The sequence below is a fragment of the Populus nigra genome, chromosome 10 (assembly GCF_951802175.1).
Source record: "Populus nigra chromosome 10, ddPopNigr1.1, whole genome shotgun sequence".
NCBI lineage: Eukaryota > Viridiplantae > Streptophyta > Magnoliopsida > Malpighiales > Salicaceae > Populus > Populus nigra.
The window spans coordinates 11201434-11227435 of record NC_084861.1 but is presented as its reverse complement, the minus strand read 5'-3'; the positions used below and the strand labels follow the sequence as shown (position 1 = coordinate 11227435).

General features: G+C 34.1%; 3 protein-coding genes across 10 annotated transcripts; 1 reads left to right on the top strand and 2 right to left on the bottom strand.

Annotated features, from left to right (window-relative positions):
- Positions 1 to 913: 913 nt before the first annotated feature.
- Positions 914 to 7642, bottom strand: LOC133705924 (tricalbin-3-like). 3 transcript variants are annotated; one of them, XR_009844362.1, is made up of 10 exons: positions 6469 to 7642; positions 6009 to 6250; positions 5034 to 5052; positions 4336 to 4535; positions 3685 to 3794; positions 3489 to 3587; positions 2131 to 2554; positions 1881 to 2008; positions 1401 to 1483; positions 914 to 1307 (listed from the first exon to the last, which is right to left on the bottom strand). XR_009844362.1 is itself a non-coding variant. In XM_062131372.1 (9 exons), exons 1-8 carry the CDS (start codon positions 7266 to 7268, stop codon positions 1920 to 1922), a joined length of 1983 nt encoding a protein of 660 aa, XP_061987356.1. In that variant the 5' UTR covers positions 7269 to 7642; the 3' UTR covers positions 914 to 1483; positions 1881 to 1919. The 3 variants fall into 3 exon arrangements, 1 of the variants encoding a protein (XP_061987356.1); XR_009844361.1 differs by having other exon boundaries at positions 914 to 1290; XM_062131372.1 differs by having other exon boundaries at positions 914 to 1483.
- A 3260-nt stretch (positions 7643 to 10902) lies between these two features.
- LOC133704694 (pre-mRNA-processing protein 40C-like) lies at positions 10903 to 16334 on the top strand. Of its 6 annotated transcripts, none has more exons than XM_062129613.1 (9): positions 10903 to 11326; positions 11423 to 11630; positions 11981 to 12124; positions 13073 to 13136; positions 13774 to 13941; positions 14464 to 14586; positions 14696 to 15012; positions 15158 to 15308; positions 15609 to 16334. In XM_062129613.1, exons 3-7 carry the CDS (start codon positions 12099 to 12101, stop codon positions 14915 to 14917), a joined length of 603 nt encoding a protein of 200 aa, XP_061985597.1. In that variant the 5' UTR covers positions 10903 to 11326; positions 11423 to 11630; positions 11981 to 12098; the 3' UTR covers positions 14918 to 15012; positions 15158 to 15308; positions 15609 to 16334. The 6 variants fall into 6 exon arrangements, with proteins under 6 accessions (XP_061985597.1, XP_061985594.1, XP_061985592.1 ...); XM_062129610.1 differs by having other exon boundaries at positions 13070 to 13136; XM_062129608.1 differs by lacking the exon at positions 13073 to 13136 and having other exon boundaries at positions 10908 to 11326; positions 11423 to 11533.
- A 160-nt stretch (positions 16335 to 16494) lies between these two features.
- Positions 16495 to 21844, bottom strand: LOC133704693 (uncharacterized). Its single transcript, XM_062129607.1, has 3 exons — positions 20201 to 21844; positions 18573 to 19012; positions 16495 to 18402 (listed from the first exon to the last, which is right to left on the bottom strand). Exons 1-3 carry the CDS (start codon positions 21656 to 21658, stop codon positions 16920 to 16922), a joined length of 3381 nt encoding a protein of 1126 aa, XP_061985591.1. The 5' UTR covers positions 21659 to 21844; the 3' UTR covers positions 16495 to 16919.
- Positions 21845 to 26002: the final 4158 nt, after the last annotated feature.

Below are 26002 nucleotides of genomic sequence, written 5' to 3'. Positions count from 1 at the left end.
TGAATTAGTCTACTGTGGAACACAAGAACAACTGGCAGATATAATGACAAAACCTCTCCCATTAGCTGCATTCTAGAAGTTTAGAAATCAGTTGGGAGCATGTGAAATTCCTGAATGAACTAGTAACAGCTGGGAACTAGTTTAAGGGAGGGAATGAAGAGAAAGTTTAGGCTTCTGTTAAGGAAGTAGTTAGGATTTGCATTCAGTTTAATAAGTCCTATTCCATAGGATTGTTAGTTTATATTTTGCATGATTTTCTACGTGAATATCTCCTCTGTTGAGATTATATAAGGCTGTATAAAGCCAACCTTCTTCTTTCAATAAAATCATCGATTCTAATCCTGTATTATTGTGATTTTCTATAACAGTGATGCTTTGAGGTATTCCCCAACTAGGTTAATTATTTGAAATGGTTAGCAACCATTAACAGTACTGTTAATTACAATTTTTATCGAATATATATGTAAGAAACAACTATAATTACTATAAAAGACGTCGTGGTTGCCAAAACTCAATCTTTGTTTCATTTTGTTTATATTTTTTCCCCTTCATAACCGAGAGTATTTGTGAACTAACATGTACGCATCAATAATACTAAGTTCCCTCGTATAGCCGGGTTAAGAACAAATTAGAATTCATGAGGATTTTAAACCTTATACTTATCTTGTGATAGTCTGAGCTATCGGTTCATTTGGTGGAGACACATTGAAGTACAAACATTAAAAGTTGATAAAGGCGAGCCAAAATTCTGGAGCCACTTTGAGACACTCCTCAAACAAGAGCGTGGGGAGATCAAAATTAAGATTAGCCAAGATGAGGGATTTTTTTGTAGGTGCCGAAGCCCATTTCAACGGCTCACGCCCATTCTCATTTATAATACTAATTACTAAATGTAATGTTCATTCATCAGAGATAAATGAACAAGTGCAGTGATACTAATGTTATTATTCTTTCAAAATCTCCTTTGTTAATTATACATCCTTCTATAGGGAGTAAAAGCAATGGTGGCTAGAAATATAAAAAATCTCCCTTATATTGTCTGGATTGGTCCAAGGTGGCTGGCGAGCTTCGTATACTTGAAGCTTATTGTTTTCCATGCAACTGAACTATCCTCTTTCCTTCCTTCCATAGGCACATGATAAGAGCTACATTTTCTTATATTGTCTATCGCAAGCGAATAAAACTTGGATCAACAACATTCTGGATCAAAGGCCAATCTATCTCATCGACAAAACTTTATTGAGAGGGTTTCAAATGAATCGCCATCATGTATGTGAACAGTGAATATATCTGCAAGGAAAATAACACTAATAATGCCCTCAGATTAGAGAAGCCAAAACTTTCTTGCCGCTAACAGAATATTCCTCTGCTAAAGACCATAAATATACATTGAGAATGACCTGTGGGGAAAAAAAGTGAGAGGACAAAAAAGAGGAACTTTGTAAATGATCCCAGATAGGCGAGAAGGGGATTGTTTTGCAACCTGCAAAAAAAGGAGTTACATCACCAAGCAGTCTAATTCAGTTTAAGATGCTTCAGTAACAAATAAGCAAAAAGAGATGCAAAAAAGGGGATGTCACATAAACAGAACTGATATTTATCCACACTATTTTCTTACATCATTTACTTCGAGATAATTTGCATGAAAAAATAGGATCAACTGCGGCCCCATGGAAATGAGCATTCTAATTTTGAAGTATAAAATTTAAAAAGATCATATGACAAACAGCAAGCCAAGCCACAAATATATGGGAACTTGTTTGGCTTGGCCCTGGATTGTGGAATTCTATTGCGTCGTGGCACTTGCTCCTGGACTTCTAGAATATATTTATGATTCTAATTCAAGCTGAAACAAAGTGGAAATGAGTTTTCAGAACTACCTGATCAAACAAGCTCATATTATGTTTTATCGAGTCAGGTCAGGGGTTGAAAAAACTTGAACCATCCATAGTGACAGCAATTAGAACTAATATGCTTGTAATCACTGCAAACCAAACTAAGATTGATCCTGCAATAACAAGTTTTCAAAAAAAGTGCATCGTGAGATAAGTTAAACCAACCTTAGATATATGGTACCTTTACGAATCAAATGTTCACGTGAAGAATAATAAAGAGACAATAAAAAATTACCAGCAGAACCTTCAGAACTGTTATTACTATCAGAGGGCATTGATTCAGCATTAAGACTTGAGGCATCAATTGAAAGTTTGCTATTTCCAGTATCAGATGCCACAATTCCTTGAAATTCCTCACTCACAATTAAAGCTGCTAGAACACCCATAAATGACTCTTTATCCATCTCATTAGAAGAATCCCTTCTACTAGGCTCATAAATAGCATTTGAGTCATCTGAATCAGACAACTCATCATCTGAAGCACCTGTATCAACAGGCTCCACCTGATACTTGTCATCGTCTTCATCCTCAACATATGCTTTATAAGTTAGTCGAAGAAGTATCTCCCCAGAAGAAGCCTTTCTGAACAATCCCCAACCTCCTTGCAAAGCCACAATCTTGTCAGTTGGTACAGTATCTTGCAGAGATCCCAGATCAACCTGTGAATGTTATAGAATTTAGAAAGCTATATCCAGGAGAAACGAAAGAATGTAACTTCAACAAATTGCAATCAAAATTTCATATGAATGCACAAATTGCTCAATAAATGCAGACAAATTACAGCATGAAGGCCAAAAAACAAAATTCCTAGAATAAAAAAAAAGATAGACAATTATGGATATGGTCCCTAACACATCAAGTCCTAAATTTGCTATTACCGCCTATCTGACCACTGTTCCAAAAACACAACCATGATCATCTTTACCACCACAATCACTGACTCCACATTGACCACCGCCACACAATCATATCACCCCACTGCCACCATTCCATGATCACCATGCCAGCCAACTGCCATCATTGCCACCACTAATTAGCACCATGATTAATCCAATCCTTGGAATCACCATGTCACCATACTGCAATGAAACATTAACTAATACCAAGACCATTAAAAGTAAGTTTTTTGTACAACAACCACCTAACATTTCTTCTCTTTACCAATACTACAATCACAAGCAGGCAGCTTCAATAGAATCTACTATGAACATCAATTCTTTCAATATAAATACTATCGTTAATTCCAGTATAAATTGAAAAGAAATTATAATACCATTACAAAGCACAAAACCAAACATATATGATTGGATATCAAAATATCAATATTCTACGCTATTTTTTTTGCAGCAGGATTAGATATGCTAACTTTTTATTTATTCATTATATTTAATGTTATCTCGCTTGCTTGAGAAAAATTTTAGGCATGCAACCTTATGCATACAATAACCCACTGCAGAGGTTATGTCTAATAAAAAAAACCTCTATATTCTATGTGACCAACCATTCAACTAAGAGAGCCATTCGAAGAAAACATGAAAGACAACTTTGTACTTTCACAGAAAAAAAAGAGTTTTTTGGAATAAGATAGTTTACCTCTCCAGTGCCAACAGTTAAATCTGTGAATCCAAGAGAGTCTTTCACTTGGATGTTCAATTTTTGTTTCCTGGGGTTTGCAACAAGCATATGAAAATCCTGGCCAAAGTCATAAAACACAATTACCTCAAGAAAAATGCTTCTGGAGGACAAAAGGTGTTTGTAAATACATGTAACGTGGGAGATGGAGAATCACCTGGTTCCAAATTGGCTCGCCAGGACGGCCGATCACGGTGGTTCGGCTGTTCTTTTTACTACGCATAATTTGATCTCCCAGGCTCAGAATAACATAAGGGTCAGTTTTACCTGACAAACAACAGGGAATCGATGAGTACTGCATGTGCAATACAAAATGTATATAAGAATTAATCAAGGGGCATGACCAAATGCAGGCTAGGGGAAGCAATAGTGCTCTGATTGTGACCCATAACTAATAACATCAACAAAATGTAGTATGCGTGTTTAAGAGGACAAATCAATGTGAAAGAATCAGAACAAACAAAATACTGAAATACTTGTAAATGGGTTAAAAGACAAATGTATAGCAGCCCACTGCTTTTCTAGCTAACAGAAAAACAAAGAATGGTGCTTATTCAATTATCCAAACATGTGTCAGATACAAATCAAGTGGAAGCTTAAATCCTATGTTGATGGAGAGAGAAAAAATCAACCTAAAGGATAGGCATCCTTAGCACTCAATAATAAACTATAGTTGAGCAAGATTTAACTACTCAAAATTGCATGCAAGAATTCTCGTTGTAATACCAGTGTTGAATAATTATATTTTATTTTTGTCTAATGCATGATGGATTTTAAGAAAACTGAAGAAGCTAGAAGTAATTTATACCAAAGAAGACATAGGAAAGTTTTCGAGCATCTACAAGAGTCACTGATAGTTCTCCAACAAAATCCTCGTTTCCTTCTTGCATTTCTCCTGATTCATTTGCAACAGGCCCAACCGCTTTTCCATTTTGAAAATCCAAAACAATCTTCTTTGGACGAACAAACAGTCGAGGCAAATCCTCAGTGAGAAGTTTTTTCAGAAACCTATGAAAATGAAATGAACCATTTAAGTTAGGGGGAGGAAAAGGCAGCAAAACCCTCAAAAAAATATGCTGCGTCTATTATGGACCTTCTCCTTTGATGCATTCTGCTGTTGTTATTATCAAACAAAATAAAATCTTCCTGCACTGGCTTCAAGCTCCGAAGATAAATTGGCTAGCAACCAGAGGATGGCTAATAACTAAATCCAACCAACTTAGTTACTGTTTCCAGAGCAAGTGTATTTGTAATAAAGCATCAAATTATTTGCTTCAGGGAACGCAATAATTAACAGAATGCACAGACTTTATCATTCGCAGTACACTACGTCTTCTAAAACCTAAAATACCATCTGGTTGCATTCCAAGTCATCTGACCATATTAAGTTTGAAGCTCTGCGATGATTGACTTTTCAAAGACAGACTATGCCTGGAGGCAATAATATTACAGTAAGAAATAATACAGGGAGAACTGAAAAATGGATGGCGATAAAAGTCCACTTACAATGAGAGAACTGGAATTGCTGGTGTTGTCCGATGCATGCATAGAAGATGAGAGAAGAAGAAAGTTGCATTAGAATTTCCAATATCAGATATTAAAATACAAGAGATAAACACATGGAACTAAAAAAGAAGAGCTTAGCAGTATGTCCACAATCTCAAATCATGTTCGGTTTTGTCAATCATCCAATATTTTTGTCAAGTTTCCATATCACTCAGGCACAGGCATTCTTTGATAGCAAATGGGACATAATCCATGTTCTGTGTATCTTTCAACCAGGTTTGCTAAATCAATGAAATGCATTTATTTTTTAAGTGGAAATGGACACTTGAAATTGATTTTTTATTTCTCAAAAAAAAAAAAATACAGATTTTATTCATTATTGCCTGATTTTTTATTTATTTATTTCTGAACATCAAAAAGTGTAAGACTTGACATCTGCTTCAATGCAATACTACAACCATTGGAGAGAACATGGAATTATCTCCGAATGCAAGGAAGGATATTTTCTATGGCTAATCCTGTGCTCCTTTAGTTCCAACATGCCCTCCAAAAACCCTAGATAGGTCTATAACATGCTCACAACTGAGACCACCAATGACCAGTAAGTGTAGTATATGGCTAGCTATCCATATAGGATTAATTCAGAATGCCACATTTTCCTAGATCTCCCAGGGCCAACAAAGGAGGTGCAAATCATTTACAAGAAAAGAAAGCAACTTATGCAATAATTACATTTCATCAACTGACTTTTATTCTTGACCACTTAGTGAATTAGGTGCAAATCATTTACAAGAAAATAAAGCAATTTATGCATTAATACATTCCATCGACTGGCTTTTATTCTTGACCACTTAGTGAATTACAGCTGAATGAATCCAAATGCAAGTATTATTAAGACATAAAATAGATGAAATAGTTCCTTTATGGCCAATAAAATAGATGAAATAGCTCCTTTGGACCATATCTATGACCTACCCATTAGATTGAACAAACGAAATGGCGACAATTCAAATTTGATCTTCGGAAGTGACACAAAAGCCCAAGAAGCAGCTCCCACCCATGGCTCTGTTGGTATCAACCGCAGTTTGACCCAGAGTTCACCATCAATGTCAAAATCTCTAACACTGACTGGCAACATAATGGGGATAATGCTAAATTTTAGCGATAGCATTAGAAGCATCCGAGCGCCACCAGTATATCTGAGACCTATTTGATACCTAAATATCATGAAAAGAGAACATAAATCAACTTTGCTTCTTAACAAAGCTGAATCTCAGTGATCATGGCAGCAAGGCTGCCGACCACTTACAGTATGCTTTTGGGCAATGGAAATCAATCAAAAGCTTCCACAGATTAACAATTGAATTTCCACTATAATTCATTACAAAAATTCTGAAACATTATCATAACTGCTTCAAATAGCTAGCTAACTTACTGCAAATCATTGACGCGGCGAGAAGTTCTTCTCTCAACGTTCCTAACGGACAATGGCTCGTCCCCTAGAGAGAATTGCTTGATTTCAACTCTCTCAACATAATCAGGCTTCTTCAAATCATCAATAACAGGTTGCAATAGCCCAACAAGCCAATTCTCAATCCCGCCTCTATAAACCTTCCATAACTTCCCTAGCACCATATTAACCCACTCAACGGACTCTTTCCTCTGCAAATCCTTCTCCAGAAACAAGGAAAAGCTGGTGGGCACTTGCGGCCACGCCCCAACACGCTTCCCTTCCTCATTGCTTTTCTCTCTCTTCCTCGAAGTCCATACCTTATCAGAAACAACACCCACAAAAAAGAAAAACACAAATAACCCAACAATATTTCTATTAATTGGAGGTGATGGTATCGGGTGTATCGCTCCCAATTGAGTCCTTAGCTTTCCCACGATAGGATCCTCTTGAAAACCAGTGAAGTTCGAAATCGATGGCTCTTGGGATAGTTCTCCGGTCTCCAGTTCATTAGCAATTCGCTTGAAAACAAACCTCTTAGTCCCCTTTGAAAGCTCATCAATGTTTACATTGCTATTTCTGGTGTCGTTTGGGAAGACACAAGCATGGAAAGTTAAGAACTTTCTTCTGAAATTTTGGTGTGTGAGGCCGGTGATTAGTTTCTTCCTCCTCCTTTTAGAGAAGGGAAGTGACGGGTAGTTGGTTTGATGGAAGGATTTGCATGGGCAGAGGAGAGGGAGAATTTGATAAGAACTGAAGCTTGCCGGAGAAGACTGTGAAGTCATTTAGAAAATGGAAAAAATCAGTGCCCCAGTTGTGATAAGGGCATAAGAAGGATCATTGCCTGGGAACATAGAATTGTTTTTTTTTTAATATATATATATATATAATAATAATAATATTATTACTGGTAAGGATTGAAAAGGGAGAGCTGGAAATGAAATCAATAAAATCTTAATCTAGAGAGTTTGGGGTAACTGAGAAGAAGAGTCGTAGTTGAAAAGTCCATGAAAAGAAATTGGAGAAGAAGAAGAAGAAGTGTTAGTAGAGGAGCAGATTGAATTTTAAGAAAAAGCGTTTCTTTCTCTCTTCGTGGGTGTGGCAGGGGAAAGCTGGTTTTCTGACTACGCAGGATTGAAGGCCTCTAAAAATGAGAGAGACGTGGAAGATGTAATTTTTGCTTTTAATTGGATTTTTCCGCGCTTGTCGGGGCCGACGCGCCTAGAGAGCTTTTTTTTTTTTTTTTTCAGTTTGACTTGTTTTTTAAATTAAAATTTTTATTTAAAAAATATGTTTTATAATTTTAATATATTGATATTAAAATTTATAAAAAAACTAAAAAAATATTATTATAATATATTTTTAATTACAAAATATTTTTGAAAAAATCTACCTTGTTATCAAATATACAAATAATATTTATTTACTTTTCAAAATATATTTTAATATGTGTCACATGATAAAATAATAAAAATATCAATAAAAACTCTAAACTATGTGTGTTTTTTATTATAGTGGTAGATATAGTTTATTATGGATTGTTACACTGTAATTATTTCTTTACCCATGAGTTGAAAATAAAATATAATGATATTGATGGTATTTTGATATTTATAATTGGTTTATTAATTGTTAAAAGATTGTTCAGGTACATGTTAGTATTTTTTATTTTTTTTACACATTAAAAATACATTTTTGTCCCTATAGTTAACAATTTTTTAAGCTATTACCTAAAGGTTTTTTTAGTTTTTTTTAAGAACATTGAAATAATTAAAATATTTATTTATCCTTTAAGTGAAAAAATAAATTATTAATTGAGGGTTTTTTTTATGTTTTGCACGCATTAAAATACAGTAACAATACTATTATACCTTTAAAAATAATAAAAATCAAGACATGCTCATGATTTTTTTTTAATCTTTCTGGGCATCCTGATATTTTTATATTATAAAATAATTATTTTATTAAAATAACAAAAATGCTGCCGCGTCATGTTCTCGCAGGCGAGGGAGTACACGTGTTAAATAGCTATTGAGATATAAAAACGTGTTGTGTTGTCATATATGATTTTCAATTAATATTTTTTTTAAATGAAGGGATGCATTAGACAGAGGATATTGGAGTCGTAGACTACGGCATTGTTCGGCGGAAAGCAATTATTTACAAATTATTTTTATATTATTTTTATATTTATTTATTATTAAAAAATTGATAAAACAAAGAATACTTTACAGTTAAAATAAATTTTTTTTAGTTTTCAAAAAAAAAATATTTTTTATTTTGAACGAAAAATATTTTACGAGATTTATAAAAAATTTAAAAATATCATATTATTTGCCGATTATATTAAATTTGGTTCTCAAATTTTTTATTTCTATATATATATTGTTTTAATTTTTTTTTTTCAATTTTATTTTTTATAATTTGATTTTTATATTAACTTTGGTACTTATTTTTATAATTATTATTTATTTTTTTCATTTTTTTTCTATCAAATTTGGTCCTCATTCTTTTGATTGGTACTTATTTTATTTGAAATAATTTATGAAATGGTTATTATTATTATTTTAATTTCTTTATCTTTCAATATTTTTATTTTTTATATTTGATCTTTATTATTTTGATTATTATTTATTTTATTTGAGATAATTTATGAATTTTTTTTCAATTTCATTCACATTAAACTTTTTAATTTGTAAGATTTGTTTCTTATTATTTTAATAAACATGAAAAAAATAAAACATTAATAAGTTATTTTCCAGCTCATTTTTACAACATAACCAAATATGAGAAAATATTTTTCAATTTATTTTTTATTATACTATCAAATATTAAAAAATAATTTATTTTTCTAAAATTCACTTTTAAACAAAACTATTTTTCAGACCGGGTTTTTCTTCCAAGCATCTCACTGTTTGTCTTTGCATTCAAATATGGACCGTTGACTTTTATTACCTTTATTTTCAATGCTGAGTGTAAAAGCAAGAATCGTCAAATATGTATTAGATTTAATAAAAAATTAATAAAAAGATGACGATTGAATGGTAATATATATATATATATATATATATATATATATATTGTTATCTTAGCAGTTAATTATATAGATTACATATATATTTTTTCATGATTTTAATTAACGAGTAAGAAAATTAACATTCCAACCTCTAAGCTAGTTTTAGAAAAATACTCGTTATAAACTAGAGTGGAAAATAGTGATTTATATTCATTGCTATGTACATTAATTACAAGTTTAAAAGCAATACTCATCAGAATTAAAACATATTGTTTTCATGTTTCATCCCTGTGATACTCATCGTCTCTCTCGTTTGATTTTACTTTTTTTTTTTAATCGTTTGATCTTACTCTCTTTTTTTTAATGAAACTGTGCTGCCTTTGAAATTTTTTGCCCTCTCGAAGCCAGTTCTTCTGGAAGAAAGCTTACGATTTAATTATTGACTACAATGCACGTTTAATAAAAGATAAGGATGGGTTCTACCATGAGTTTGAGAAGTATGATCCATCTTAATTTCTTGTTTTGACAAAATAAAATTATTTATTTTATTATAGTTACTTGGTAGAGTCTAAACTTGATCATATTCGATGAAAAATGAAGTTTGTAAGAGTTTTATATATATTTTTTATTTAAAGAGATTATTATAATTTTATAATTTGATTATGAATTTAATATATTAATCTAAATAAATTTAAATTATTTTAATATATCAATATATCAATATGTTATTTTAAAAATATATCATTTTAAAATTTACTAAGTCTAACTACTATTTCATGATTGCTCAAGTAACATTTAGATATGTTAAATCAATAAAATAATATTGAGTTAATTAATTTAATCCACAACACAGCGCACACAAACGATTTATTACTGTTTCATGATTTTTCACTCTATTTTAAAATTATATTTTATTTAAAAAAATATTAAATTTATATTTTTTTAATAGTTTTACCATGTCAATATAAAAAATAAATATCTAAAAGTATTTTTTTAAAAAAAATACACTTTAAAAGCATGCATCAAGATATCAAACAAACAAATATCAAACCTAACGTGAACGGTAATTATCGAGTTAAGATAGACTATAGTTCTTGTGCAGGAAGTTTGACAATGGAAGCCCAGACTCCAGACTGAAGCATCTGTGAACACAACTTTCTCCTCGCCTTGCAGGTTCGTCGTGTTCATGCATGTATTCAAACCCAATGCGCTGTCCATCTCTCGATGGAAAACAAAAAACGACACCTGACACCTCGTTTCTCTCTGTAATCGATACAATGCACCTGCTATTATCTCAATATTCATTGAACTCGGGATGCGTTTCTATAAAAATCTTATCGAATTCTTTAATTTTTGCATGCTAATCGATTTATAATACACATTCAAAGCTGCTGAGTGCTGAGAACTCCTGGCATGTGAAGTCACGAGAGAAGAGACTGGAAGCGTGAAGATTTCACGCATGGCCTGAACAGATAAAAGGATAAAAACAAAGGCAATGGAAGAAGTGCTGATTTTTTCCCCTTACATTTTCACAAATAAAACCATATTTTGTTAAAAAGGAAGAGGTAACCGGGCTGGACCCGTCCCGACCCAAGTACAATACAATAATCCGTACACACGGCATAGCGGACGACGATTTCGGTTCCAGCACGCGCTTTAGTCAAACGACACTCTCTCTGACTCGACGATTCGACAGCCCTTCTCAGGACCTCATCACCCCTTTCGTCTCCGCTCCTGCCTATTGTCACCCTCTATTCCATACAAAGGAAATAAAATTAGGGTTTTGCATTTGTTATTTTAATCCCAACTAGTTTCACTCTCTCAAAGGTGATTCTTATATCTCCTTTTGATCTCGTCAAAATTAACAAGAAAACCATTCACTCAGTTTGTATTTGAATTCTTACTCGCTTCTTTACTCTGTAGATAAAATAATGGAATCGCCGGCTTGGTTACCGCGACGAGAAGTAAAGCCTCCGCCAACTTCCACTGAAGCCGGAGTCGCAGCAGATGCTCCTCCATTGGAGAATTCAGCTGGTAACAATGCAAACAGTAGCTGTTCAATTCCGGCGCCGACAATCTTGGACCTCGTTCGGTTTCGGTGTAGTTTGACAAGGATCTTGAATGCTGTTAGGTATAATTATAGTTGAATGGACTGATATGTAGGACATAGAGGACGTTCCTGGAGAGAATGACATGGAAATTTAAAAAACTTACATGGACAAGATGAATTGAGAAGTTGTTTTGGGTAAAATATTGAGTGTATAACTTAGTCATATTGGAAGAAAGTAAACCAGCATAAGCAATGCTTTATGCCTCTAGGTTGGAAAATGGTTAGTTTTTGCGTATCGAGCACATAGCTGAGGCACTGAATCTATGCAGGGATGATTCTGTGTTTTTTCAAATCAATTAATGCATATCCATGCTATATGTTAAATTTTTGACTTATAGCCTTGTATTGATGTTATTTTGTGCTAATTTTAGGTCAGGGATAATCTAAGGAACGACCCAAGATACAAATCTGTAAAGCATGAGGATAGAGAGGTTTTCTTCAACGAGTATTTGTCTGAATTAAAAGCCGCAGAGGGGAAAGCAGAGCGAGATGCAAGGGGCAAAAGGGAGGAACAGGTATAAATTATTGGCTTTGCACGTATTGGAAACTGCTCTCTGTCATGCTTGACTACAATCTCTGTAATTATTGCAACTGCTGTTTGACTGCATTTTGCTTTTGGAACATAGGAAAAGTTTCAAATCTATGAATCTGGGTTGTTGTTTAAATAGTCCCCTAACAAGACAATGAATCGCCCAGTTTTTATTGATCCACTGACAGCAATTGCAAAGACAAAAGAATTTGATTTGTAGTATCAAGAAATTAAATATCCATGTGCTTCGCCCTCTGCATGTGTTATATAGATTGTCACATATTTGTATCTCAGGCCACTGGAAATATTTGAGTTATGATCGTGTCAAATAATGCAAAATTGATTATGAACTTCAAGTATATACCATGTGCAAAATCATTTTTCTGCTCAAGAAGCTGCAATTAAGCCGCTAGTTGTGGCTGGTCTGGAAATTTGATTTTGTAACTAGTGATAAAGTGTAAAATCAGCTGCGAAAAATGATCCAAATAAGTAAATCAGAAGGAAAAGGAAGTCACTTGTTTTGCAATAAAAGGTTGAATTTTGTGTTACTTAGAGGGATTTTACTTGTGAAGTATAGTTTAAAAGCTAGATGGAGAATGCTGATCTTTGGAAAGATTATCAGGTCAATGCAAAAAACAGACAGAGAGGGACATGTAGTTTTAGTGCAAAAAAACACTCTCTTAATAGGAAAGAATTAAAACAGACACATATGGAAATATTAGTCTGTATATTTGGATGTTTGCAATTCTTGATCAATTTAATCTTTTTTCTGATAAACCATTATATGAAACTTTTGTACATTTATGTAGTACTAAGTTCACTGCAAGTTTTAACTGATAGGATTGATCAGTTCATTTTTTCTAGTTCATGACCTGGTTCTTGTGCTTGGTATAATATTTCTATTTGGGATTAACAAGGGGTGGGAATACAGCAGGGATTCAATAAGGTCCATTTCCAGATTCTTTGATGTTGCCAATCATCTACTTTATGGAAACACGGTCTGTTGCTTTACTTGCTGCTACTACCATCTATAGTGGTTTACATCATGCCGGATGATTGTTTTTATATTATTCATGTTCAATATACAAAATTGCTAGATTATGATAGGAACCAAGGTGATATGGAATAAGAGATGCCAAAAAGTCCATCTCAGTCTTGCCTGTTTTCTGTTTGTTTGTTATGTAAAAATGGGTAAATTGGTAGAAAATGATGAGGATGCAGGTGATAAATAATAAATTTTATTAAAGGTGATGAGATGCGTGCTTTTTGAAATTTGTATCATCGTGCATGGAAATGTTCTAGTTCTAACACTTGAATACCTTATTCTCCTTGTATGCATGATTTCCTTCTCTTTTGATAACATGTTCTTCTTCAACTCTTTTTTTCCAAAAAAAGAAAGAAAGAAACAAGATGAAGATGAAGAAAGAAAGAGAGACCAAAATGGCCCTGTCTGACGAGACAAAGCTAGATGCATTATAATTGTATATGTTTCATAGGACATGTCTGTGGTACAGTGACTTGGATTCTTTAGTGCAGCAATTGGAACAATTATAGCGATTCATCTTCCAGATAATTTATGATAAGATGTGATGAATTGGAAACTTGTTCTGAACTGAGTGATGTAAATTTGTCCAGCTCTCTTCCACCTCAGTTCATGACAATTTGAAGGAGAGGGAGCGAGAGTTGCGAAAACAGAAGGAAATAGAAGAACAAGAAATGGAAAGGGTGCGAGTGAAGGTTCGAAGGAATGAAGCAGTTGCGTCTTTTCAAGCTTTGCTTGTGGAAACAATCAAGGACCCTCAGGTTTGTTATTGATAACTGTTGATCAGAGTCTGGGTGGTACCAGACATGTCAATATTAAAAAATCGACCTTCAGCAATTCCAATAAAATTAAAATTTTGTTACAGACCTTGTTCCAGCAAAGGTTTTGATGAATTAGTTGACTGCATGGGTTCAATGTCATACTTGAATTGTAGCTGTCATAGTACCATCGATCCCTCTGTACGATGCAGTGCTTGCTAAACACTGAACATCATAGACCCAAATTCAACATCAGCTAGTAAACTACTCTTCTTACAGTTTAAATTAAAAATGGAAGTCAGTCCTTGTTATTTCATAATATGTTTGCCACAGAGTACTGAAGTGTGCAATGCTGCCTGCTATCGCTTAACTAATTAGACAAAGTCTACTAGATGATTCTGATAATCAAAATCTATCAGGTTTCTTGTGTAACTGAGCTAACTTTTCATGAACATTGTTGGATGGGGTTTGGGTTCGTTTTGTTCCCATCTATAGTGCTGACCTTTTGGCTTGACTGTAACTTAGGCATCTTGGACCGAGTCGAAACCATGGTTGGAGAAGGATCCACAAGGACGTGCGACAAATCCTGATTTAGATCCATCTGATATAGAGAAGCTCTTTCGGGAACACATCAAGATGCTGCATGAGGTAATATTTCTTAAATGCAAGTACGCTATAATCAAAGGGCATCTTAATGGATTTCATTTAGTGGATCTGTGTTGTGACTGTCTCACCATCTCACTTTTTTTTTTCCCAGCGGTGTACAAATGTTTTCAAAGATCTGTTAGCTGAAGTTATAATTGCTGAAGCAGCAGCCCAGAAGACAGAAGACGGGAAAACAGCCCTTGATTCATGGTCAACTGCTAAACGTCTTCTGAAGCCTGATAGCCACTTTGCTAGTGATATTTATCGCTCCCACTTTTTGTGGGTGCGGTGTCATCCAGGTTATCAGATAGAATTCAGCAAAATGCTTATCTAGAGCCTCCCTCTTAGCTGCGTCTGTCTATATATATATATATATATATATATATTACCCAACCTAAGATCTCTGCAGTGGCTGACAACGAAACGCAGGTGATAGGATTTTCTCCTTTTCTATTTTTTACGTTTTGATAAAATCTAAGGAGATAGCCTTAGAGCTCCGAATAACGGATGATGTCATCAATCCCATGGGTTGTGATTATATGAACCCGGTTGGAACGATCTTCTGATTTTGCAGATGGTTCGCCCACCATCTATCCCTCCTATGACATCCGGTGAACGGAGGGACCCTTCTGTCATTCGTCCGTTGAAGGTGGCGTCTAGAATCGTTGGTACTAAACCTTCAACAAGGAACATGCGAGGGTTCCATGTGGCGTTTGTTGCTCCAGGTACTTACTCGTATTATTTCCTAGTACTTCACAAGAATTATCTTGAAGTGCCCATCCTATAACAAATTAAATCCGCCCGGTTTAATAATTAGGAGTAACCAACAAACCATTGTGACGCTGCCGTAGCCTAGAAGCTATTTCAGCTTTCCAGCCACTAAACCCTGTTTACGTAGGCAGATAAAAAAGAAATAGCAAGTTGATCTTCCTATAAAATGGTAATTTAGTCATTTTTGTGGCACGTATTTAGCCAATATTCCATGCAAAGTTTGGATTTTAGATGACCGACAACTTGAATGGCAGACAATGGAATGGGAGAAGAGGCATAAACATATGGTGATGTTTATAGCAGCTTTGGCATTCTCCTGTAAGATATATTTTCCAGGAAGAGGCCGACGGATGGCATGTTTTAAGATGGTCTGGACCTTCACAACTTCGTTAAGATGGCTTTGCCTGGACAAGTGGAAAGAAGAGATCCTACACTTCTACGAGGAGGAGGAGATTAAGAGGCGAGCATGAGCATCAACAACACCAACAACCGCAAACAATTATGCGAGCAAGCAAAACATGCGAAATTGCTTGACTTCAATATTTGAAATCGGAATTGCTGTTATGTGGAAATGCCTTGGGAGAGAGAAGACATTGCAGATCCCTTGGTCGAGTTGCTCCACATCAGGAGCAAGTATCCTTGGATAACATTGCTTGTATAATTGCAGCTGAGAGCCGTCCTGTTGTCAAGGGAAACGCCATCATCTACCTTATAATTTTGAGATTTGGGTTCGCTGTAATCGACTGTCAAAGTGTTGATAATGGAACAAACACATCAGTGTTATTGACAATTCACGTCCCACTGCAGAGCTCCCTGTCTCAACACACACACACACACACACTAATAAGCGGCGCTCCTCTTTCAATATAGATAGTTGTTGGCTGGCAAGTTCAACATTCTTATACTCCTGTTTATCACTGTAGAGATTATAGGACCTAGAGAACATAAATAAATGATAATTAATCTTCTAACTGATAAAATATCCCCTGCATGATTAATTCCGTAGCTTGCCTTAAAAATTAGAAGTTCTACATACCTCAACAAAATTTTCTCTTCAGAAGCATTCTGACTCCGGAAAAGGGTTACCCCCTTTTCGCTTTCCTCATTGTGGAGTTTACAGTATTGTCAGGACGGAGAACATACAGAAATACTGCTATTAAGCTCCATTAACAACTAAAAAAATCTTCTTCACTCCTATAATAAAAGAATGTCTACTGAAAAAAAAATTATTAGTTTGCTTTACAAATCAGGTACAAACTTGCAGATTTGCCAAAGAGATGAATACTATCCAAAAATCCATCCTTGTATTTCTGATACACTAACACGATTGGAAAACGAGGGCTCTCTTGCAGAGTATTTACAGAACAGTTTGTTTTTTGGGTGCCAAAAATTTGCCCTTCTTTGTGCAAAACAATCCATAGAAAGAATTAAGAACAAAATGCAAATGATCTCACGGCAGCCACAGAAGTGGTAGATGAGGAAATTTAGATGAGACCTAATCCCTGAGCAGAAGAGGGGGATCTACCTCTGTGCAGAAATACTCTAATAGGAAAAACCTTTCATCTCTATGCCAAAAACAAACCCTCCAGATAATCATCAACATAAGCTAAGCATGGCCAGTAATCAGTTCTAATTCGAACCAAGGTTGAAAGATCACTTACTTCCATTTGGAGAAGGAGATGGAACCTTGGTGGAAGAAATATCAATACAAGAAAGCAGCCCATGTTTCTTTTACTAGTATTTATTGAACTTCCACTCTCATCGTCTTCACCATAGGTAAGGTGAAGGGGGCCACTTTCTAAACCAGTAACTGACGTGGTGCTTTCAAGAAAGGAATCCGATGCAGAATCCTTCCATATGATGTTGCAGATTATTCCCCCATCCTTCACCATGTTAACAAGTGGTTCACCAATCACACTAACAACAAAGGGTGCCAGATACTGCTCAGTGACCCTGATCAGAGAGTCTGCAGGAACTTCAAGTAGCTTGACTGATCGGGTTCCACTGATTGCTGCAACACCCTTCTGCCCCTTTAATTGGAATGTCTCCCGTCCTATGTTGGAAGGAGCACCACACGCCTCCCAGAGAGCATTGAATAACAGGGAATAATAAGCAGGTATCTCATCCTCAGCAATGTCAGATGGGATAATAGCCTTGAGAAACATGTCCTCTATACCTACAGTGATACTTTGAAGTTGACCACGAATGACCTGACCATTTTCTGCATTTGCTTCAATGGAAACATCAACTAGACCAGGAGTTGGTTCCTGTGGTTCCAAATCAATTGTTACGGGAGCTCTGAAGCTTTCCTCTTCTCTGGCACCATTTTCCATGGGAACAATGTCTAGTGAAACACTCTGGCCAGAAATATCATCATTCCTGGGAGGTTCACCGAGAAGACAAGGTATGCGATATGATGGGATAGATCCATATGGTGCCGAGGATGAAAATTTAAGGACAGTTGCATATATGGCAGGAAGACCATCTACTCCATCCAACTGACTAATAGGTGAATTGTCTCCCCATATATGATTGAAAGGCTCAGATTCAAATCTCAAATGGCAGGATATTCTAACCTTAAACCCAGGCATGTGCCTAAAATCAGGAATACACGAGAAATGCCTCCTTAATATTTCTAAGATCTCCGAAATTTTTGAATCCATTACGCGTAACGGCTCCTGAGACTGATAGATTCTTTCATTTTCTGGGGCAGTCAGCAAATTTTCATTGCCATTCAGATCTCTTGCGTCAACCAAAGGTTCACTATCCCTTATGGTCTCTAGATAACCAGCTTTAGCACTCCCATCACCCAAAGGTAACAAGGACAAGGACCAGGTTTGCTTAACAAGCAGTGGTTTTGTTCGCTCAATGTGAATGTAGGCTGAGATGTTCCTGGATTTCTTGAGATTCTGATAATGCTGTCGAGGAGAGTGAACATTGAAGAAAGAACTGGAATGTGAGGATGGAGAAATACCGAGTTGCTCCCCCAGGTTCAGCATGTCTCGAAGCTTCACTCCTGGTATACAGATCAGCATTCGCAGGTAGATCCTATAAAAAGCCACGGTTAAAGAAGAAAAGTCAATGACAACTGATTATAATAGGTAATTATCTCCAAACAGATCCATATAGTTAACAGAGCCAGATTTTGATTATTTTACATGGAAAGAGTCTGTCAAACTGAAACAACACTGAAATGCAAGCAATTTCACTGGTCATACCTTGCATTGTCACGAACCTCCAAATCAGGGAAATATAGACATGTAAAAGCAAGAAGGCGAGATAACCCAAGGAACAATCTAGAGCTATGGTGGTGCATCAGCATAGTTCGGCAAATGCCAAGAACTTTACTTCCCCGGGACCAAGTTTTCAGCCCTGTATCAGGGCCGTGTTTCTCGACAAGAAAAACCATAAACTTGTCAAGTAGGTCCAACAATCCCCTGGGAGGTATTGTACTGTTTTCTGCAATTCTGTCAAATATTGGCAGGTAAGAAGACAATTTATAGTTTATTTTGACTTTTGGAAGCAGAAGCTCATCAACTGTCTGAAGCAAGCGCTCTCCCAGCCAGCGATGCTTTTGACAGCCTAACAAGCGATCAGTGTAAGAAACAATGACAGGGACCAATCTCTGAAACTGCAATGTCATGTCCACTAGCATCCCCTAAACAGAAGAAAGTTGGAAACATCAACATTATGAGAGACAAAACAGCATGTGGCCAAGCTCCATCCACCCCACTTCTGAACCCGCACCCCATAAACTCAAGAAATCAGGCAAGACACTTCACTATGTTCCTTGTAAATAGTGAGAAAAATGCTTTAAAGGATGAGAAATTTAGGCCCTGTCTGTTTCCACATTAAACAAGACCCAGGATATGAATTCCTAGTAAACTTTTCTGCATACTTATTATTTCTATTGGGAAATAAACAGACATTTAAAATGTTATAAAACCTAATCTACAAAAATCAACAATACCTAGCCTATATTCTTCAAGGTGACATGCTGCTCGGTGCAATAAGTTTATTCTTGCCCTTAGTTGCACCCTGAACCTTCAAAATTGGGGTGGAGATTGAAATATATCTCCTTCAAACCCAAACATGTGGCAGGAATCTTGATAGTTATATCCAACATAATAGAATACGTAGGAAAAGGAAGCTTATCAAAGCAGACCACAAAACATGTTTTTTGATGAAATTGAAAACTTTAATGTTTATAGCAGATTATTTAAGGACTAAACTATAAGTAAATAACATTGGGCGTTTACCTCTTGGTCCAACATTTTATTTCCAAGTGTTCAATGCATAGCATAGCTTACATTATATTACTGTGTGTGATCACCAATGAAAAACTCTTACAAGGTTTATGAAATTCTCATCAGACATTTTTCAAAGATGGCACTATAAACTTGGAATAGCAGCTCCAAAAAGGCAAGAACTTGAAGCCAATTTTTTCTCCTTTGTCATTCAGATTCCATGTTTTCAACAGTGTTTATTCCCACACAACTATCCTTCCACAACTTGTGCAATCGAATATGATCTAGCTACATGTAAAAACAGCATTCTATAAACATGCCTCTGAGAATGCAGTTCCCTATACTCTCTGATCCTCAACTCTGTTTAAAACTAGCACACTGAGCATAAGTCGGAAACATTTTTTCAGTTATATTCCATTGTTTTTCCACGTCAAACTTCATAATATAAAGAATGAAGAAAGTCTTTAACAAATGCTAAAGGAAGACATACCAAATTCAAAGACAACTGACTTCGTAAATTATATTGTGATTCTGCTACATCTATTCAGATAAAGTAACAATTAGAATAAAATTTCAGCAAAAAGAACAAAATAAAGTACCTGCAAGGTATGGAAGATGGTAGAGTCCATGAGTGTTCTAGTGGTGGAAGGATCACTGTCGGAATGAGATGAGGCACCTATCAAGAACTTGTGAAATGCACGGAAAGCCACGGCAGTTTCTGAACTCCAAGGAGGCAACCATTTGAAAGCCGAAACAGAAACCAGACCATCTTCAAACAGCTTAGCAGCAGATTTCCCAATACCCACCTCCTCACCAGAAAAACTCTCAAGTTTCAACCTATCAAGACATATAGAGTAGAAGGCAAGCAAATCCAGCTTCAACGCTTTCAATGCAAGTGGATCAAACACGGCTGGATAAAACCTCAAACCCAACTCAAAAATTGACTTATATTTCCCAACCTCTCCACTGAACATCAATTTACTTAACAACCCCAACAACCAATGAAGAGCAAGCAATCTAAAAACCAAATAATGGTGTGTCTCCTTCGAAATCAACAACAATCGAGAAAAAATCTCTCCCTCTTGTCCATCAAACACATCCAGAAAACGAGAATACATCGTCAAAACAACATGACACGACAAAGGATCAAACGAATAAATCATCCAAAAAAACTGCACTTTCAACATCGACGCTTGCAACTCCAAAGCTACAGCCATAGGCATTACCATCCCTATAAACTCCATCATCCCACTAGGTGTCAAAACCTGCGGAGACTCCAATAAAAACGCCATAGCTCTCCTCAACTCCTTATAATTCAACCCCACAACCACCTCTTTACTCCCAATCCCATTCTCATCCCCGCCAGACAAAACCCATTGCGGCACGTTAAACGGAACTAAAGGCACCGAAGTATTCAATATCGAAACATTCAACTTGGTATTAACAATATTAAAAACAACACTAGTAAACAACAACAGGTAAGATTGGCAAGCATGACTTCTCTCATTTTGACACAAACTCCATAAATGCCCACCAATATTAGACAACAAGCACGGCCAACATTTCTCCAATTCCCGCAAACACTCGCACGCAATCGCGCGTGATTGCCTATCCATACTGTGATTTGGCCTGTTAATGACCAACACTAGAAGCTCAACCAAACCCTCAATGAACCGCGGGTGAAATTTCTCGAGCGCGTTTACGGTTACGAAAATCGAAGTGGTGCTTACCATGAATTGTTCTTTTAAATAATACGAGATGGTTACGCCGTCGAGGGGTGATTGTATAACGGAGCGGAGAGATTCGAGGAGGCGATTGAGATGCGTTTCGTGGGTGAAAAACGTTTCGGAGAATTCTTCGAGGAGGAGAAGGAGAGGAAGCTTGAGAGGGAAGTCTTTTTTGAGGAGAGAAGTGAGGGCTTGGTCGAGGAGAGATTGGAGTAGGTGTGGTGCAGTCCATTTGTGGTGGCGTGGACCGCCTTGTTGGAAATCCTCGATTAGGGATTCCCAGTCTTGAGAAGAGAGTGGTTTTGGAAGTGGTTTATCTGGTGGATTCATCGTGGTTTTAGACAAATGCTAAAACGGAATTATGAATTTGATTGATCTCGTCTCATGATCTGTGAAGTTCCAGAGGGGAAGAAGAAGACGAAGAAGAGGAAGACAGGGGAAGGATCTGCCCTGGTATGGAATTTGAGAGATGTATGGGCCAATCAATGCCCCATGCTCCCTGCAGCTTGAAAGAAATCCAGAATTATTTGTCTTAGCTGTAGGGCCGGCCCAAATTCTTATCCCTCTCACCTGCAATTCAACGGGTGCTCTCTGTTCATTTTTCTTTTTTCATTATTAAAGTTTAACCTTTCCCTTTTTTCCATCTAGCTAGGTTTCGATCAGGGATGCCAATTTTGTACGATTGAATTAAATTTTATTCGATTTAAATTTGATACGATTAAATAGGGTGTGTGATGAGTTCACTCGATTTTTTTATTTTATTTTATTTTATTTTATAGAATTGTATTTTTACCTTTCCGTGCGATATATTGATTTTTATCTTATTATTAGTAAAGTTTCTCGAGGTTTTTTGTATGGATTTGAAGTTTAAACTTTATTCCAGGACTTATGGATGAAAATATTTTATTTTTTAAACTTATCTTTTATTTAAATATATTTAAAAAATCAGGTCATGTTAGGTATTGTCAAATGGAGATGATTTTTCATCTAATCCTGTCTGTTGGATTAAAGGTTAAGTTGAGTGATGGATTTAGATATTTTATATCAGACTTGAACATAGCAAAATCTGACCCTGGCATTATCCATTGCTGCCATCCTTGGTTCCTACCTAGTTTAATAACAAAGTTTATTAAATTTAATCTTAAAAAATATAATTTAACTGTGAAGTTTTAGGCTTATTTTTAAAAAATTAAATTTTAAAATCATTAAAAATTTATATAAATTTATATAGTTATTAATTTTAAAATATATAAAATTAATTAAAATACGCATTTAATAATAATAATTTAAAAATAAATTATTGAATTTTAATCAAGATCTCGAGTCACCGCTACGTGATCGACACGTGGAATTGGACTGGATTTGACTATAAACTTTAACTTTTGACTGGATCTAGAAAATGGAAGGGACATGATATGAAAGTGACTGTTAAGTTGTACGGTCTGTTTGGCTGTACGTTTTAACTGTGTTTTGTCGAAAAAAAGATTTGTTAAAATTAAGATGTATTAATGTTAAAAATAATTTTTAAAAAATAAAAAAATATTATTAATATATATTTCAACATAAAAAATTATTTAAAAAAGTAACCCTACCACGTTATCAATACGAAAAACAAATTCGATAATAGTGTCGGAAAACTTTATCTGAGAGAAACTGAAATTGTAATGTGATGTTTCAATTATACAAGCAATATTGAAAGGGTTAAAAAAGGGTTTTGGAAGGCTTTGCTGCCCAGTTCCGTACAATTAGATCACTGCCCCTCGCTGGTACATGCTGTCGGTGAGATCAGCTTTTCTTTTTTAATATAAAAAATATCTAGCAGTTACTAATATTTTATCTATTAAAATAATAGTTTTAAACATGTAAGAATTATTTTAATATAAATTTATTTGGTGGGTGGTAGAATAAATTGGATGAATAATAATAAAAATAGTTATATTTATGGTGATTTATTTATAAATATTGAGATAGTATAATATTAGATCAGATTAGATCAATTTGAATTAATATGTTCGTTTAAAATCAATATAAATTATAAAATTTAATTTTTAATAAACTCAATATTGAGAAGTTAAACTTAAAAAAATATAAAAAATAACTCGAGTCAATATATATGAAATTTTAATAAAAAAATAAAATTAAATATAAAACTCAATTCTAAATAAATTTAATGTCGAATGATATAATTGAAATTAAAAAATCAATTAAAAAATAACAGAAAATAATTTAAGTAAACTCTTCAAACTCGTGACTCGAGTAATGAGATAAAGATAATTTTATAAAAATCAAATCAAAATAAGTCATAAAATCTAATTATGAGATAATTTAGTGTTGAGTTGATATATAAATAAATCAATTAAAAAAAAGAGAAAAAATTCATGTCAATTGAATTAACCTGTAAATTTAAATTTGTATTACAAAACTAAAATACCCTCCTAAAAATTGAGTTATAAAGTTTGATCCAAATAAAAAAAAAAAAGCCAAAGGAAGGAAACAGATCACTGTGAGAGATGCAGCAAAAACATTTCTCTTTTTTTTTTAGTTTTCTTCTTTTTTTATTAATTCCATCCCATCAATAGTTAATACTGTTTTTTTTCCAAACCAGACTGCAAGATAAAGGGGGCGAAAACTCTAGCGAACAATCCTTTGAAAAATCAAAAATAAAAAAAACACTTACACAAACACCGCATTCACACGTACACGTGTAGTTCTAGTGATTTCAATAGTATAGTATAGACTACAGAGAGTTGCTGGCTTCCACCTAGCAGGTTTCTGCAAGTGATGCTCTTTACACGTGATGTACGGCCATGCCCTTCGCATGCCGGGACTTTTTTTTTTTAATTCTTTTAAAAATAACACTAGAGAAAATATGTATATGCACGCGCGCGCGCGAATTCAAAGTCATGTTAATGGATCATATTTTATAAATCCTTGGTCATTAAATTAAAATCAATAGTAAGATTTTATTGTAAAACTAACTGCTCCATCTGCGAGCCATGCTAAAATGAAAGCGAGCCCTTAACTTTATGTTCCATTTAAAATTATTTTTTAAATTGTAATTCGGTTATTTTTTAAAGTATTTTTTACTTGTAAATATATTAAAATAATATTTTTTTATATTTTTAAAAATTATTTTTTATATTAGCACGTCAAAGTGATTTAAAAACACCAAAAAATATTAATTTAAAGCAAATAAAAAAAATTTCAATTTTTTCAAAAACACTTTTTATAGTTTTGATATACAAATATTAATATGTTTTTTTTTAAATGATTTTCAATTTTTTTCTCTTTAAAAATATTAAATTATTTTTTTATAGTTTTGATATACAAATATTAAAAAAATAAAATAAAAATAAAATAAAGACAAAAACATTATGCATTTAGACTCGTTTTACTATTTTTTGATTATTCTAAAAATCAAAAAATTATAAAACTATCAAAGAAGGGTGTGTATATATATATATATATATATATATATCTTTTTCACTTATTCGTGTACAACGAATTGACAAGTATACTTTTAGAATAAAAACAATAAAACCATCAGTTTTCAGGGGCCTTTTGGTTTTCTCTTTTGTTTTTTTACAAGCACGTGTGTGTAACTACAATGGTAATTAAGGATATCTTGGTCTTTTAATACTAATTAAATATTAATTATTCTAAATAAATTATTAGTGTACATGAGGTGCTCATGTATTTTGGGTGCATATGTGGTACCTCCAGGTAACATAAAATGCTTGTTTGTTGTATTGTTTGATGTGCTATATCCTTTTCTTCTCAGCACAACAGATGTTGGCAACTAGGGGATGGTCTGTCATCAATCAACCCTTTTTTTTTTCTATTATTTATTTGTTATCTTGAGAAATATAGGTGGATCTTATTTGCTGCTGATATTTCAGTTTTAATCTTTATTTTTTTTTATTTTTAATTTATATCCTAGCTTCTTTGTTAGAGTTTTATTTTTTTCAATTTAATCTTTCAATTTTAATTTATCTCATATTTTTTTTACAATTTGGCCCTCTTTTCCTTTGTAATTTTGCAATAGTTTTGAATTTCACCATTCAATCCAAGTCCACGGTGTGTTGTTTTTTCTATCTCGATCCTTGCTCTTTTTATTTATTTATTTTTTGGTAAATTTAATTTTATTTTCAATTCAATTCTCTACATCAAAAAATTATTATTGCCTTGTAATTTATTTTTATTTTGATTTTCACCATCATTCTTTTAATTGTTTTTTTTTTAAATTTTAAATGCTTTCATGTGATTGATTTTTCTTGAATTTTATCATTTCATATTTGATTTGCCGAGGATTAAGCGTCATGGTTTTTCTATATATGGTGCTTCCGGTCTAATGAACCGAGTCACGAGTTTGAAAAATTAACGTGGACCAACATTTTTTTTGCTATTTTTTTCTTATTTTATCATTCAATATTAATTTTTTTATATAAAAAAAATAGCTTTGTGTAATTATTTCAATTTTATAATCAAAACTACAAATTTTCCAAGTAAACTCGGGTGGAATTTTCTTTCATTACCTATATTACATTTCTTTCACATTATTTTAAGATGACTATAGTGTTTGTTTTTGTTTTTTTTTTAATTACATACTTTCAAGGTTTTATTTATAAGTTACAGTGTTTTTTTTTAAAAAACTCATATTTTTTATTTTCTAAA